The 16,026-nt window shown below is 53.0% G+C and overlaps 1 protein-coding gene across 3 annotated transcripts in view; it reads left to right on the forward strand.

Annotated features, from left to right (window-relative positions):
- Positions 1 to 15,779, forward strand: part of LOC134957294 (zeta-crystallin-like) — a 75,111-nt gene extending 59,332 nt beyond the window's left edge. For 2 of the 3 annotated variants that reach the window (XM_063939073.1, XM_063939072.1), the window contains one exon: positions 15,435 to 15,779. In XM_063939073.1, the coding sequence (XP_063795143.1) occupies positions 15,435 to 15,596 (162 nt within the window). In that variant the 3' untranslated portion in view covers positions 15,597 to 15,779. The remainder of the gene's footprint in view (positions 1 to 15,434) is intronic. The other variant, XM_063939074.1, reaches the window with a different exon arrangement.
- Positions 15,780 to 16,026: the final 247 nt, after the last annotated feature.

Consider the following 16,026-nt stretch of genomic DNA (forward strand, 5'->3'; position numbering starts at 1 on the left):
TCTCCCTGCAGATCATAGAAAGAGACGCTGACAGGGAGCGCTGCCCTCCAGATGACTCCAGCTATACCTCTGCGGTACCAGGGTGTTATAGACAGGGGGGAGTGTAAATACAGTACTAGTTACCCTATTAAGGTTAATTAGTCAGCGCCGGGCTTTTATCATAATAACTGCCTACTGGGGCGCTGTGTGGCTGGCTCCTTATACTCTGTGACTCTCTGAAGATACTCTGCGGGGGGGGGAACTGTGTCTTACATTTTCCTGTGTGTGGTTGTGTGTGTGTCTATATCCACATTACCATGTCAAAAGACTCTGTATCCTGTGCTGCAGAATGTGTATCTTCTCCTGAGGAGTTTATTCCATGTACTCAGGACTGCAATGTGCTTTCCCAGCCTTCTGAATCTGAACCCCCATGGATGGATTCTTTAAGGGGAATGATATCCCAGATTTCTACAAGGATGTCACATACTGAGAAAGAGACGCAGTTTTTGAAATAATCTGTAACGGGTTTGAAGTATTCAGCTCCCGCTACTTCCTCTAAAACCCCACCTACATACCCGAAAAAACGTACACTTGCCCAGATAATGCAAGTTGACACTGATACCGACTGATGCAGGAGACGGTGATGGGGATATACGGGGGGAGATGCATCCCTTGCTAAAGGGGTGCAGCTGATGATTGAAGCCATTAGGGATATTTTACATATTTCTGAGAAGGTACCTGAGCAGGAAGAGGAATCTTATTTTACCGAAAATAAGAAATCCTCGCTTACCTTCCCTGCTTCTAAAGAGTTAAACTCTTTATTTGAAAAATCCTGGGAAAACCCATAGAAGAAATTCCAGATCCCTAAAAGAATTCTCATTGCTTTCCCTTTCCCTGAAGAGGATAGAAAGAAGTGGGAAAACCCACCTATAGTAGACGCTTCTGTATCTAGATTGTCTAAAAGGGTGGTTTTACCTGTCCCTGGTTCAACCGCCTTAAAAGAGCCGGCTGACCGCAAGATTGAGACTACGCTCAAATCACTATACACAGCTACAGGCGTGGCTTTAAGGCCCACTGTTGCTTGTGCGTGGATTTCTAAAGCCATAGTAAAGTGATCAGGCGCATTACTAGAGGACTTAGATACTATGGATAGGAGTGACAATTAATTATTTCTCTTACGTCCTGAGCCAGCGCCTGCACCCTACACTGGTCACACAGCCTGTCGGGGTCCCGGGATCTCAGCCAGCATAAATCCTCAGGCCAGTATAATCCTATGAAGAGCGGGAAGACAGCGCCCTTAAGGGGGCGGAGCTTCTCCTCAGAGCGGACCCAGCAGCGTTCAGCGCCATTTTCCTGCCTGCACAGCGCTGTCAGTGAAGAGCAAGTCCCTCCACAGCAACACCAGTTATCTCTCACGGTACCAGGGGGTTGTAGAAGGGGGGGGGGAAGAGGCTGCAAAATAACTGTGTAACCTATTAAGGTGCACAGTCGGCGCTGGTAGGGGGTCTCCCTTTAAATTAAAAGCGCTGTGTGTGGGTTGGCTCCAATCTCTGTGTCTCTCTTGGCATTCTTGGGGGTGAAACTCTGTCCTCCCCTGTGTGTGTGTGGAGTGTCTGTGGTCTCCATTAAGCAATGTTCAGGGACTCTGTGTCATATGCTGCAGAGGTTATGTCCTCTCAGGATAATCCCATTCCATGTAATCAGGATTACACTGGTTTAGCACAGATTCCAGCAAGGGAGCCTGAGTGGTTATCCTCTATCAAATCTATGATTTCTCAGATTTCAAATAGGGTTGCACAAAATGAATCTGCAACTCAGGCTTTACAGAACTCTATGGCAGTCTGGCCCAGTTCTGGTACATCAGGGCTCCCCGCTGTATATTCACATAAACGTGCTCTTGCTCAGGTCATGCAGGATGATATCGATACCGATTCTGATACTGAGGACGGTGACGAGGATGTGTTGCGGGGGACAGCATCTCTTGCTAAAGGGGTGCAGTTGATGATAGAGGCTATTAGGGATGTGTTGAATATTGCTGATACAACACCCGAGCAGGTTGAGGAGGCTTACTTCACTGAACATAAGAAAGCCTCGCTAACTTTCCCTGCGTCAAAGGAATTAAATACTATATTTGAAAGCGTCAGTATCCAGACTCTCAAAAAAGGTGGTTTTACATGTTCCAGGATCTACCGCCTTGAAAGAGCCGGCTGATCGTAAAATTGATAATACGCTCAAATCCATGTACACGGCTTCTGGGGCAATCCTACGTCCCACTATTGCCAGTGCTTGGATTGCCAAAGCTATAGTAAAGTGGTCAGGCACGTTACTTGAAGACTTGGATACTATGGAGAAATGTGATGTTGAATTGTTTTTACGTAACATTCAGGATTCGGCAGGATTTCTGGTAGAATCCATGAAGGACCTGGGTTCCATGGCTGCCGGAATTTCTTCCATGTCTGTATCAGCTCATCAAGGACTGTGGTTGTGCCAGTGGTCTGCCGACGCGGAATCCAGGAGAAGTGTGGAGACCCTACCCTACACAGGTCAGGCTCTCTTTGGGGATGCGTTAGATGCGTGGATATCCACGGCTACGGCGGGTAAGTCACCTTTTCTTCCCTCAGCTACACCTGCTCTGAAGAAACCCTTCTCTTCAACTGCATCACAGCCCTTTCAGACTACCAAGCCCAGAAAGGCCAAGCCGTCCAACACCTTCTTTCGGGGAGGTCGGCCCAAGTCCAAGAAACCTGCTCCTGCACAGAAACCTGCTTCAAGTACACCAAAGTCCTCCGCATGACGGTGGACTGCACGCCCCGGAGGTGGGGCCGGTGGGAGCGAGACTCAGGCATTTCAGTCACGTCTGGGTGTCATCCGGCCTGGACCCCTGGGTGTAAGATATTGTATCCCAGGAGTACAGTTTGGAATTTCAAAATCTCCCTCCTCACCGATTTTTTAAATCAGGCTTACCAGCTCTGCTGGCAGACAGGACTGTCCTGCAAGAAGCCGGTGGAGGCACAGGTCGTTGTGCCAGTACCACCTCATATGCAAAACAAAGGTTACTATTCGAACCTTTTCGTGGTACCGAAACCGGATGGTTCGGTCAGACCCATTCTGAACCTAAAATCGCTAAACCCCTTTCTGAAGGAGTTCAAGTTCAAAATGGAGTCTCTAAGGGCAGTGATATCAGGTCTGGAAGAGGGGGAATTCCTGGTATCCCTGGATATCAAGGATGCGTACCTCCACATTCCGATTTGGCTGCCGCATCAGGCTTATCTCCGCTTCGCATTGTTGGACTGTCATTTCCAGTTCCAGGCCCTGCCATTCGTCCTCTCCACAGCACCGAGGGTTTTTACCTAGGTGATGGCGGAGATGATGATTCTCCTCCGCATGCAGGGGGTGAACATAATTCCATATCTGGACGATCTGCTGTTAAAAGCATCGTCCAAGGAGAAGCTGTTACGGCCCATAGCTCTCACGACCCAGCTTCTCAGGGAACATGGTTGGATCCTGAATCTTCCAAAATCACATTTGGAACCAACCAGGAGGTTGTCCTTTCTGGGAATGATCCTCGACACGGAAGTGCAGAGGGTGTTTCTTCCGGAGGAAAAAGCATTGGTGATTCAAACAATGGTGCGGGATGTCCTGAAGCCAACCCGGGTGTCGGTTCATCAGTGCATTCTCCTTCTGGGAAAGATGGTGGCCTCTTACGAAGCTCTGCAGTACGGGAGGTTTCACGCTCGGTCCTTCCAACTGGATCTCCTGGACAAGTGGTCGGGATCCCATCTACACATGCACCAGAGAATAAGTCTGTCGCCGAAGGCCAGGATTTCACTCCTCTGGTGGCTGCAATTACCTCACCTTCTGGAGGGCCGTAGGTTCAGGATTCAGGACTGGATCCTTCTAACCATGGATGCAAGTCTCCGTCGCTGGGGCGCATTCACTCAAGGAGAAACCTTCCAAGGAAGGTGGTCAAGTCTGGAAGCCGGCCTGCCGATAAACATTCTGGAACTAAAAGCCGTCTACAACGGTCTTCTCCAAGCGGCCCATCTTCTGAGAAATCGGGCCATTCAAGTGCAGTCGGACAATGTGACAACAGTGGCTTACATAAACTGACAGAGCGGAACGAAGAGCAGAGCTGCAATGTCAGAGGTAACAAGAATCATCCTCTGGGCAGAAAAACACGCGTTGGCGCTGTCAGCAATCTTCATTCCGGGAGTAGACAACTGGGAAGCGGACTTCCTCAGCAGACACGATCTCCATCCAAGGGAGTGGGGTCTCCATCCGGAGGTGTTCAAGGAGGTAACAGATCTTTGGGGGATGCCCCAAATTGACATGATGGCCTCTCGTCTCAACAAGAAGCTTCGGCGGTATTGTTCCAGGTCGAGGGACCCGCAAGCAGTGGCGGTGGACGCCCTAGTGACTCCGTGGGTGTTCCAGTCGGTGTACGTGTTTCCTCCACTTCCACTCATTCCAAGAGTTCTCAAACTCATAAGGAGAACAAGAGTTCAGGCAATCCTCATTGCTCCGGACTGGCCAAGAAGGGCTTGGTACGCGGATCTTCTGGATCTACTGCTAGAAGAACCGAGGCCTCTTCCTCTTCGGGAGGACCTGCTGTAGCAGGGGCCGTTCGCCTATCAAGACTTACCACGGCTATGTTTGACGGCATGGAGGTTGAACGCCAGATACTAGCTCGGAAGGATATTCCGAACAAGGTTATTCCTACCCTGATACAGGCTAGGAAAGGAGTAACGTCAAAACATTACCATCGTATTTGGAAAAAATATGTATCTTGGTATGAATCCAAGAAGTTTCCTGCGGTGGAGTTTCAACTGGGACATTTTCTCCTCTTCCTGCAAACAGGTGTGGATATGGGCCTGAGGTTAGGATCCATAAAAGTCCAAATTTCGGCCCTATCCATTTTATTCCAGAAACAGTTGGCTTCCCTCCCTGAGGTTCAGACTTTTTTGAAGGGAGTTCTGCACATCCAACCTCCCTTTGTACCGCCTACGGCGCCATGGGATCTTAACTTGGTGTTGCAGTTTCTCCAATCTGACTGGTTTGAACCTCTACAGGAGGTTGAGGTCAAATTTCTTACGTGGAAGGCTGTCACTTTGTTGGCTTTAGCTTCTGCTAGACGTGTGTCGGAGTTGGGGGCTTTGTCCTGTAAAAGCCCATACTTGATCTTCCATGAAGATCGAGCTGAGCTCCGGACACGTCAGCAGTTTCTTCAGAAGGTTGTGTCGGCATTTCATATCAACCAACCTATTGTGGTGCCAGTGGCTACTGACTCCTCAATTTCTTCAAAGTCCTTGGATGTTGTCAGGGCTCTGAAAATCTATGTAAAGAGGACTGCTCGTCACAGAAAATCGGACTCTCTGTTTGTCCTGTATGATCCCAAGAAAATTGGGTGTCCTGCTTCTAAGCAGACTATTTCTCGCTGGATCAGGTTCACTATCCAGCACGCTTATTCTACGGCAGGATTGCCGTGTCCTACGTCTGTTAAGGCCCACTCTACTCGTAAGGTGGGGTCTTCCTGGGCGGCTGCCCGGGGTGTCTCGGCGTTACAACTTTGCCGAGCAGTAACTTGGTCTGGGTCGAACACGTTTGCCAAGTTCTACAAGTTCGATACTTTGGCCTCTGAGGGCCTGAAGTTCAGTCAATCAGTTCTGCAGAAGCCTCCGCGCTCTCCCTCCCGTTCTGGGAGCTTTGGTAAATCCCCATGGTACTAATGTGGACCCCAGCATCCTCTAGGACGTAAGAGAAAATAGGATTTTGGTTACCTACCGGTAAATCCTTTTCTCGCAGTCCGTAGAGGATGTCGGGCGCCCGCCCAGCGCTTCGTTTTCCTGCAATCGTTATCTGTTTCAGTACAACTTTGTTTTGGTTACATACTGCATTGTTACTTGGTAAGTAATGTTTCAGCAGTTGCTGAGTTTTTCAGGCTTAGCTTGATGTGCCTTGTATTATGTGTGAGCTGGTATGAATCTCGCCACTATCTGTGTTAAATCCTTCTCTTCAAAGATGTCCGTCTCCTCGAGCACAGTTTCTAGACTGAGTCTGGTAGGAGGGGCATAGAGGGAGGAGCCAGCCCACACTCTCAAACTCTTAAAGTGCCAGTGGCTCCTGGTGGACCCAGCTATACCCATGGTACTAATGTGGACCCCAGCATCCTCTACGGACTACGAGAAAAGGATTTACCGGTAGGTAACCAAAATCCTATTTTCTAGTCGTTGTGCTGACAAATTTACTGGCGGTATTAAAGTTTGTAATAAAGGGAACAGTCTTGGGGCCAAATGTAATAGAGTAAGAGTTTCAAAAAGTTAGATATTTGGTAAGGTTTTTTTTAAAGTGACAATCATTTACACAGCAAGATCAACCTGGTTTTGCAGTGTAAATGATTGCCACTTTAAAAAAAACCCTGAAAAACATTACCAAATCTCTCACTTTCTGAAACTCACTCTATTACATTTGGCCCGTAGTATTTTCTTTGGACTTGACCTCTGTGAGCAGTGCTCTGGGGCAATCCATCACCTTTTTCTTGGCACACTCCAAGTCTTAAAGAAATACCCTCTTTCCAGGAATTTCTGACACATACTGTCAATTTCAGCTGCAGCACAATCATCATCGCAGGTAATTGTGCGTTTGCGGAGGAATTGAGACTATGGGAGTCCCTTCTTTAAACTACTGCCATTCCACTTTACCAATACGTCCAAACAGCTGATCTCTTCCATGTTGTGGATGTAGGTGAATTTAATCGACTGGTGCATCAAATTAATGGCATACATTGCTGTTTCAAATTGGTTCACAGTCCCAGACCATACCACAAAGATGTCATCTATAGAGCAGCTAAATGAGCGTGTATAAGGCCAGAAGTCAGGGTTGTTGTAGAATACCTCCTTTTCAACTTGAAACATGAAAATGTTTGCAAACCAGGGGGTCACGTGGGACCCCATTGCTCAATCCCCTCTTCTGTACAAAGAATTTATCATCAAACAAAAAGTAGTTATCTACTAATGTCTTTTCCAACAGTTCAATGAAGAACTCAACTTTGGGACCCTTGTAGTCTGCTGATCTATCAATAAAGGATCTGACGCTGTTCAACCCCTTCCTTTGGGGTATACTTGTGTACAATGACACAACATCTATCGGGCACAACAATACATTTTGAGGCAACTGCTCTAAACTGAAGATTTTCTTAAGGAACATGTTGGAATCCTATACAAATGACAACGTTTTTTGGATGTCTAATTTGGCCTTCTATTCTTGAGGCCTATTACTGGTTTGAACCTTGTGGTGGACCATCTCTGTTTGATGTCATGAACGTTTTCCTTTGTTATAGACTATGATAGACTTGGCTTATGCTATGCCCACCTCCTGGAGAGTTTTTTTCGCTTGGCTGGATGTTGTGAAGGTTTTTTTTTCTATACCATGGAAAGGATCCTGCGATCATCCACCACTTTTGTGTTCCGTGGATATCCAGTCATCAAATTAAAGCTGTCAGTCTACACTTTAAAACCATAGTCATTATATAAGTTTAACTTGAATATGTTTTGGTAAACAGGTAAAATAAGAATTGTGTCATTGTCCAAATATATATGGACCTAACTGTGCAGCCATCAGCCATATGCTTATTTAAATGGTTATGTATAAATATCTCCTATATATTTGCCCAAGTCTGTGACTCTGTGCCCGTAACGCTGGGCGGAGTCACAGGCCCAGATCTGGCCAGGAACAGTCCCCTCCCTCTCTCCGCCCAGTCCCCTCCCCATCTCCGCCCAGTCCCCTGTCTCCCTTCTCCCCGTACACTCTCTCTGGTGACATCGCAGCCGCTGACTGAGCGGAACTCACACTACCCGCCTCACATACTAGCGGCTGCTGCAGAGTTCAGGGGGACATGCTGACACTGACAGCTGCTCTCGTCCCACCTGCGGCAACCACCCGCATCTGCCCCCCTCCCGCAGCACCAACATCCGCAGCAACCACCCATCACTTACTTTTATAACACCCGATGCGGTCGCGGGTGAAAAGGGGCGTGGCTTCGCGGAAGGGGGCGTGGCTTCGCGTCCGACCCCCGTTTTCGGTTCACAGTGGGTCGGGGTATACGGCCTTCATCCGGACACTGCTGAATCTGCAGTGCTGGCTTCTGCACTGTGACAGGAGCCGGCACTTTGGTGTCACCCCTCAGAGGGTAACACCCGGGTGTGGGCCGCACCCACGTTGTGGCGCCACTGCTCCCGCCCCCTCCCCCACCCGTAGCACAAACACCCGCCGCATCCACCCACCACCCACGGCACTCCCATCCCCTCCCCCACCCAGAGCACAAACATCCGCGACACCAACCCGCGGAACTCCCGCCCCCTCCCCCACCCGTAGCACCAACACCCGCGGCAACCAACCGCATTCGCCCCCCACCCGCGGTACTCCAACCCTCTCCCCCACCCGCAGCACCAACACCCGCGCCACCTACCCGCGGCACCCACCGCATCCACCCACCTCCCGTGGCACTCCACCCCCTCCCCCACCCGCAGCACCAACACCCGCACCACCCGTGGCACTCTGCCCCCTTCCCCACCCACAGCACCAACACCCACTGCCCCCCCTGCGGCACCCAACGCATCCCCCACATCCGCTCCTACCCGCGGCACTCCCGCCCCCACCCGTAGCTCCAACACCTGCAGCACCCCCCGCCCCTCCCCCACCCGCTGCAACCCTGCCCCTCCCCCATACCCACCCTCTCCCCCACCCGCAGCACCAACACCCACGTCACCCACCGCATCCACCCACCACCCGTGGCACTCCACCTCCTCCCCCACCCACAGCACCAACTCCCGCACCACCCGTGGCACTCTGCCCCTCCCCCACCCACAGCACCAACACACGCTGCCCCCCCTGCGGCACCCAACGCATCCCCCACATCCGCTCCCACCCGCGGCACTCACGCCCCCACCCATAGCTCCCACACCTGCAGCACCCCCCGCCCCTCCCCCACCCACTGCAACCCTGCCCCTTCTCCATACCCACCTCTCCCCCCTGCTGCACCCTTCACCCAACCCGCACCACCACCGCATCTGCCCCTCCTGCACCCACACCTCCCCCACCCGCACCTCCGCCCCAAGCCTCGGAACCCCAGCAGCTGCCTCCCACCACCCAACTGCACCACCACTGCTCCAGCCCCTGCCCCCCCTCCGCACCTGTCCCCCCACCCCCAGCACCCCCCCTCCCCCATCCACGGCACTCCCACACCAGCTTCTCCCACAGCCCTCCCACGCCCGCATCACCCCTGCTCCCAACCCCCCGCCCATGGCACCCCCGCCCCTCTCCTACGCACAGCACCCCTGCTCCCGAGCCCCCACCCCTCCCCTACCCTGTAGCACCTGCCCCTGCAACCGTGGCACCCTCAAGCCCACCCCCCCCCCAAATGCACCACACCGGTAAACCGCCCCCTCCCCCACCCGTGGCACCCCCCACTCCACCCCCATACCCACCTTTCCCCCCGCTACACCCCTGCATCCTCCACTCCACCCGCACCACCACCGCATCTGCCCCTCCTGCACCCACCCCTCCCCCATACGCAACACCCCTGCTCCTGCACCCCCTCCCCCACCCACGCCACACCCCCAACCCTCGGAACCCCCGCAGCCGCCTTCCACCCCCCATCCGCACCACCACTGCACCCGCTACTGCACCCACACACCTGTCCACCACCCATGGCACAACGCACCACGCCCAGAACCCCCCCCCCCCCCTCTCCACACCAGCTTCTCCCACAGCCCCCCCAACCCTCCCAAACCCACATCACCCCTGCTCCCAACTCCCCACCCATGGCACCCCGACCCTTCACTACGCACAGCACCCCTGCTCCCGCACCCCCACCCCTCCCCTCCCCTACCTGCAGCACCCCCCCCATCCGCCCCTGCAACCATAACACCCTCACACCCACCCACCCCCAACCGCACCACCCCGGCAAACTGCCCCCTCCCCCACCCGCGCCACCCCCGCCCCTCCACCACTCCACCCCTATACCCACCTCTCCCCCGCTACACCCCTCCACCCCACCCGCACCACCACCGCATCTGCCCCTCCTGCACCCGCCGCTCCCCCATCCGCAACACCCCTGCTCCCGCACCCCCTCCCCCACCAACCCTCGGAAACCCCCACAGCCGATTCCCACACCCCAACCGCAGCACTACTGCACCCGTCCCTGCCCCCCACACCTGTCCCCACACCCATGGCACCACACTCCCACCCGCAGCCCCCCCCCTCCCCCACACCAGCTTCTCCCACAACCCCTCCCACACCCATATCACCCCTGCTCCCAACCCTCCACCCATGGCACCCCGCCCCTCCCCTACGCACAGGACCCCTGCTCCCGCACCCCACCCCTTCCTGCAGCACCACCCGCCCCCGCAACCGTGGCACCCTCACACCCACCTCCCACCCAACCGCACCACCCCGCCAAATGGCCCCCTCCCCCCACCCACAGCACCCCTGCACCCGCCCCTCCCCAACACCCACGCACCTGCTTCTCCACCACCCGCAACACCACCACAGCCGACCCTCCCCAACTGCGTTAACTCCACACCAGCCCCTCACCCACCCACAGCGCCCTCTGATCCCCTCCCCCATCCACTCCATCCCCGCACCTGCCTCTCCCCTGCCCGCGGCACATCCGGACCACCGCCACACCCCCACAGCCACCACTCCCCCACCCACAGCACCTCCGTCCCCTGCCCCACCCTCATCATCTACAGACACTTCCCCCACCCCCAGCACTTCTACAAACCATCACCCAACCTCCCCCTCTGCAACCCCACCTCCCCCTACATCGCCCCTCCCCCACACACAGCACCTCCAGACCCCCTCCTTCATCCACAGCCTCCTGCACCTGCCCCTCCACCACCAGCAGCATCTACAGACCCCATCCACACCCCCTCACACACACCCCCACCCCACCCGCAGCATCCTCGCACCCGCCCCTTCCCCACCGCCGTACCCCCTCCCCTGCCCCTCCACTACCCGCTGCTGCTGCACCAACCTCCCTACCCCAACTGCGGTATCCCTGCACCGGCACCCTCCCCCACCCACCGCAGCAGCAGCACACCTGGCCCACCACAACCGCCGTAACCCCGCACCCACCACTCACTCATCCACAGCGCCCACGGACCCCCCTCCCCCATCCGTGCCATCCCCGCACCCGCCCCTCCCCTGGCTACCGCACATCCACATCACCTACCCCATCCAGATCACGTACCCCACCCGCAACACCCCCACCACTCCCACAACCACAGCACCTACCCGCCCGCATTATCTACAGACACCCTCCACATCTGCGGACCTCCCACACCCGCAACACCTCTGTACCACCACCTGAACCACCTCCGGACTCCCTCCCCCATCCACAGCTCCCCCGCATCCACCCCTCCCCCAGCCACAACATCTACATGCCCCATCCGTGCCATCCCACACCTCCCCCACCCACAGCACTTCTGAAACCCATCACCTAAGCTCACCCCCCCTGCACCTCCAAACGCACACCCCTACAGCGCCCCTCCCACACACCTCCACACCTCCATACCCCCTCCTTCATCCACAGTCCCCCGTACCCACCCCTCCCCCACCAACAGCAACTACACTCCCCATCCGCGCCCCCTCTACACCTCCCCCTCCCCCACCCACAGGACCTCTGCACCCTTTACGCCATCCGTGCCCCTGCACCCACCCCTCCGCCACCCACAACACCTCTGGACCCCCTCCCACACCCAACCCTCCACCACACGTAGCACCTCGGATCACCATCCGCAGCCGCTACAAGTGATTCCCTGAATCGGGCTGATCAGCCGCACGGATAGGAACCTCACTGAACCCACCCCCTTTCCAAACCCCCCAAACTTTTGTGAGTATAGTTGCTACCAATGGACATTGGATTAAATAGAAACACTAATACTGTGGCCATTATGTGTATAAGCAACATTGCTACCTGTGCCCATTGTGTATAAGTGGCGCTGCTACCTGTGCACACTGTGTGTATAAGCGGCTCTGCTACCTGTGGGCACTGTGTGTATAAGCGGCTTTGCTACCTGTGGGTATTGTGTGTATACGCCGCTCTGCTACCTGTGGGTATTGTGTGTACACGTGGCTCTGCTACCTGTGCCCATTGTGTGTATAAGCACCTCTGCTACCTGTAAGCACTGTGTATAAGCGCCTCTGCTACATGGGGGTATTGTGTGTATAAGCGGTTCTGCTACCTGTGGGTAATGTGTGTACATGTGGCTCTGCTACCTGTGCCCATTGTGTGTATAAGCCCCTCTGCTACCTGTGGGCACTATGTGTATAAGCGCCTCTGCCCCCTGTGGGTATTGTGTGTATAAGCGGTTCTGCTACCTGTGGGTATGTGTGTATAAGCGGCTCTGCTACCTGTGGGTATTGTGTGTATAAGCGGTTCTGCTACCTGTGGGTATTGTGTGTATAAGCGGCTCTGCTACCTGTGGGCATTGTGTGTATAAGCGGCTCTGCTACCTGTGGCCACTTTGGGTATAAGCGCCTCTGCTACCTGTGGGTATTGTGTGTATAAGCGGCTCTGCTACCTGTGACCATTGTGTGTATAAGCGGCTCTGCTACCTGTGGGTATTGTGTGTATAAGCGCCTCTGCTACCTGTGGCCACTGTGTGTATAAGCCCCTCTGCTACCTGTGGGCACTGTGTGTATAAGCGCCTCTGCCCCCTGTGGGTATTGTGTGTGTAAGCGGCTCTGCTAGCTGTGGGCACTGTGTGTATAAGCGCCTCTGCCCCCTGTGGGTATTGTGTGTATAAGCGGTTCTGCTACCTGTGGGTATTGTGTGTATAAGCGGTTCTGCTACCTGTGGGTATTGTGTGTATAAGCGGCTCTGCTATCTGTGGGCACTGTGTGTATAAGCGCCTCTGCCCCCTGTGGGTATTGTGTGTATAAGCGGCTCTGCTACCTGTAGCCACTGTGTGTATAAGCGGCTCTGCTACCTGTGGCCATTGTGTGTATAAGCGGTTCTGCTACCTGTGGGTATTGTGTGTATAAGCGGCTCTGCTACCTGTGGCCACTGTGGGTATAAGCGCCTCTGCTACCTGTGGGTATTGTGTGTATAAGCGGCTCTGCTACCTGTGGCTATTGTGTGTATAAGCGGCTCTGCTACCTGTGGCTATTGTGTGTATAAGCGCCTCTGCTACCTGTGGCCACTGTGTGTATAAGCCCCTCTGCTACCTGTGGACACTGTGTGTATAAGCGCCTCTGCCCCCTGTGGGTATTGTGTGTATAAGCGGCTCTGCTACCTGTGGGCACTGTGTGTATAAGCGCCTCTGCCCTCTGTGGGTATTGTGTGTATAAGCGGTTCTGATACCTGTGGGTATTGTGTGTATAAGCGGTTCTGCTACCTGTGGGTATTGTGTGTATAAGCGGCTCTGCTATCTGTGGGCACTGTGTGTATAAGCGCCTCTGCCCCCTGTGGGTATTGTGTGTATAAGCGCCTCTGCCCCCTGTGGGTATTGTGTGTATAAGCGGTTCTGCTACCTGTGGGTATTGTGTGTATAAGCGGTTCTGCTACCTGTGGGTATTGTGTGTATAAGCGGTTCTGCTACCTGTGGGTATTGTGTGTATAAGCGGCTCTGCTATCTGTGGGCACTGTGTGTATAAGCGCCTCTGCCCCCTGTGGGTATTGTGTGTATAAGCGGCTCTGCTACCTGTGGCCACTGTGTGTATAAGCGGCTCTGCCCCCTGTGGCCACTGTGTGTATAAGCGGCTCTGCCCCCTGTGGGTATTGTGTGTATAAGCGGCTCTGCTACCTGTGGCCACTGTGTGTATAAGCGGCTCTGCTACCTGTGGCCATTGTGTGTATAGCGGCTCTGCTACCTGTGGCCACAGCACCTTGGTATCTTATTTACAGTGCATTGCTGTTACTCATCTGCTACTTCATAATGCAGACACTAGCAATATATACTACACTCTACACTATGTTATTCATTGTGCCCTGCGGCCACTCTGCACGCCCTCACAAAGGCCTACACCCCCTTGACAATTGCACGCCCTCCCCCCTTACAATATTTACCCACTGCCATAAAAAAATAACAGGTAATACTCCATATAATAACAATTCTAGCACAGCTGAAGCCCGTGCAGGGGATAATGGATCGTAGCCCCTTGCAACGATATTTTCTGTCTAACACCTTCCCTCTCTTTATCCTCTCCCTACCACCCTGCCTCTCCCTATCCTTTACCGATCGCACAGCGTTTCTGTACATTCCCTTTCTCTCCCCCTACGCCTCTCTATCTTATCTCAACCGGACACCATTTCCGTATGCCCTCTATACTGCCCTGCGTTTCTGATTCTGTTATCTACCGCCCTGCGTATGTTCAAAGGCGTGCAGAGGTTAACGGGGCGTAGCCCCTAACGACGGTGTGAAGAGCGCCCGTAGGGCGTGATGAATCACCTAGTATTTTTATATATGTGTGAAGTGTCTGGTTTGAGTATTTGTTCTTTATAGCATTAGTTGGTAATTTAATGGCTGCTGAATATATATTTATGTTTTTGGTGTGAAATATCCAGGGTCCAAACCCAAGGTGTCAGCTTTGTGCATTAAAAGTTCTAAAAGTACACTAGGGTGCTATCTTTCTGCCCGTCTCAAAAAAGAGACTGCGTTGTTTTCATGACCTGACAGCTGTAAGAATTCCATTGGGACAACAGTCGTCTGGTAATCCTTCACTTCAAGGTGGGATGCTGAAACCGTTTACTCTGTTTTTGAAGCTTCTGTTTTCCACCTCTGGAGACTTTAAAGTGGGGACTGACCTAGTGCACATTGCTAGGTGATTGCTAGTGTTGGCCTTGTTTGGGGTGTCTATCGAAACTTAGCCCCGGACTTAAATCTTTTTAGATATCTGGAAACAGATACGCCCTTAGACAAAGTAGAGGTGGAATAAAGGTAAAAAGTGACACGGGTGTAATGAAAGTAACTAGTGCCCTCTACTGAAAATGTTTATTTTCCTTCCTTTGTATCTGGAACAATTCATGTTGCAATGCAAGGGGAGCAAATACATTTATATGTTTTCTATGCAGGGTAAATACTGGCTGCTTTTGCATGTAGCCCCCAAATGTTAGGCAGCTTTATTTTTACACAGCAATTTAGATTTCAGTTTGAACACACCCCACCCAAATCTAACTCTCTCTGCACATGTTACATCAGCCCCCCCTCCTGCTGTGCAGCATGGGTTTGCCCAGTTGTTTGCTATGTACAGTCAGTCGGCTCCTATGCATTATCTATACATTAATCCTCTGGTAAGAAGACTGTGTGACTTGGGATTTGGGCGGGATCACTGAGTGGACACATGAGTGGATGGAGAACTATAATGTAGTATCTACATGGTCATTGTTATTCTGTGGAGAATGTATTGCTGGTTAGATGATGGTGAAGATTTGACAATTACATTTCTGGCTTTAGGAGGACTGGAAGGAGGCCGGGGCAGCGCTGATTGGGGGCATGGAGGCTGGCTGGCTGAATCCACTGATTGGACCTGAGTATCCCCTGGAGAAAGCCCCACAGGCCCATGAGGACATCATAGAGAGTAGCGGAGCCACCGGCAAGATGGTCTTTGTGCTCTAAGCGGATACCACGGCCTGAGGACTGCAATGGTGATTAGTAATATATATCACACAGAGCACTAAATAAAAGCAGGGACTGGAGGACGGAGTCTGGTGTAACAATCTCTTATGTTTGATTACCTCACAATTCTGGGATCACTCAGTAAATGCAAACTATAGAGAATAAATCAAAAAATATTCTTAAGATGTGTGACTTTCTAATTATTATCATTAAAAATATGATAACCGTTTTCAGGGAGTGTCTGGAAAAACGCAGGCGTGTCCAAGCGTTTGAAGGGAGGATGTCTGACGTCAATTCCGGTCCTGAACAGACTGAAGTGATCGCAGCGACTGAGTAACTCCTGGGCTGAGCAGAGACTGCACAAACTGATTTTTAGCAGCTCTGTTACACATGCGGTCACTCAATTGCACAACGAAAACCCACTGTAGGC

Source organism: Pseudophryne corroboree, chromosome 9 (genome assembly GCF_028390025.1).
Source record: "Pseudophryne corroboree isolate aPseCor3 chromosome 9, aPseCor3.hap2, whole genome shotgun sequence".
Taxonomy (NCBI): domain Eukaryota; kingdom Metazoa; phylum Chordata; class Amphibia; order Anura; family Myobatrachidae; genus Pseudophryne; species Pseudophryne corroboree.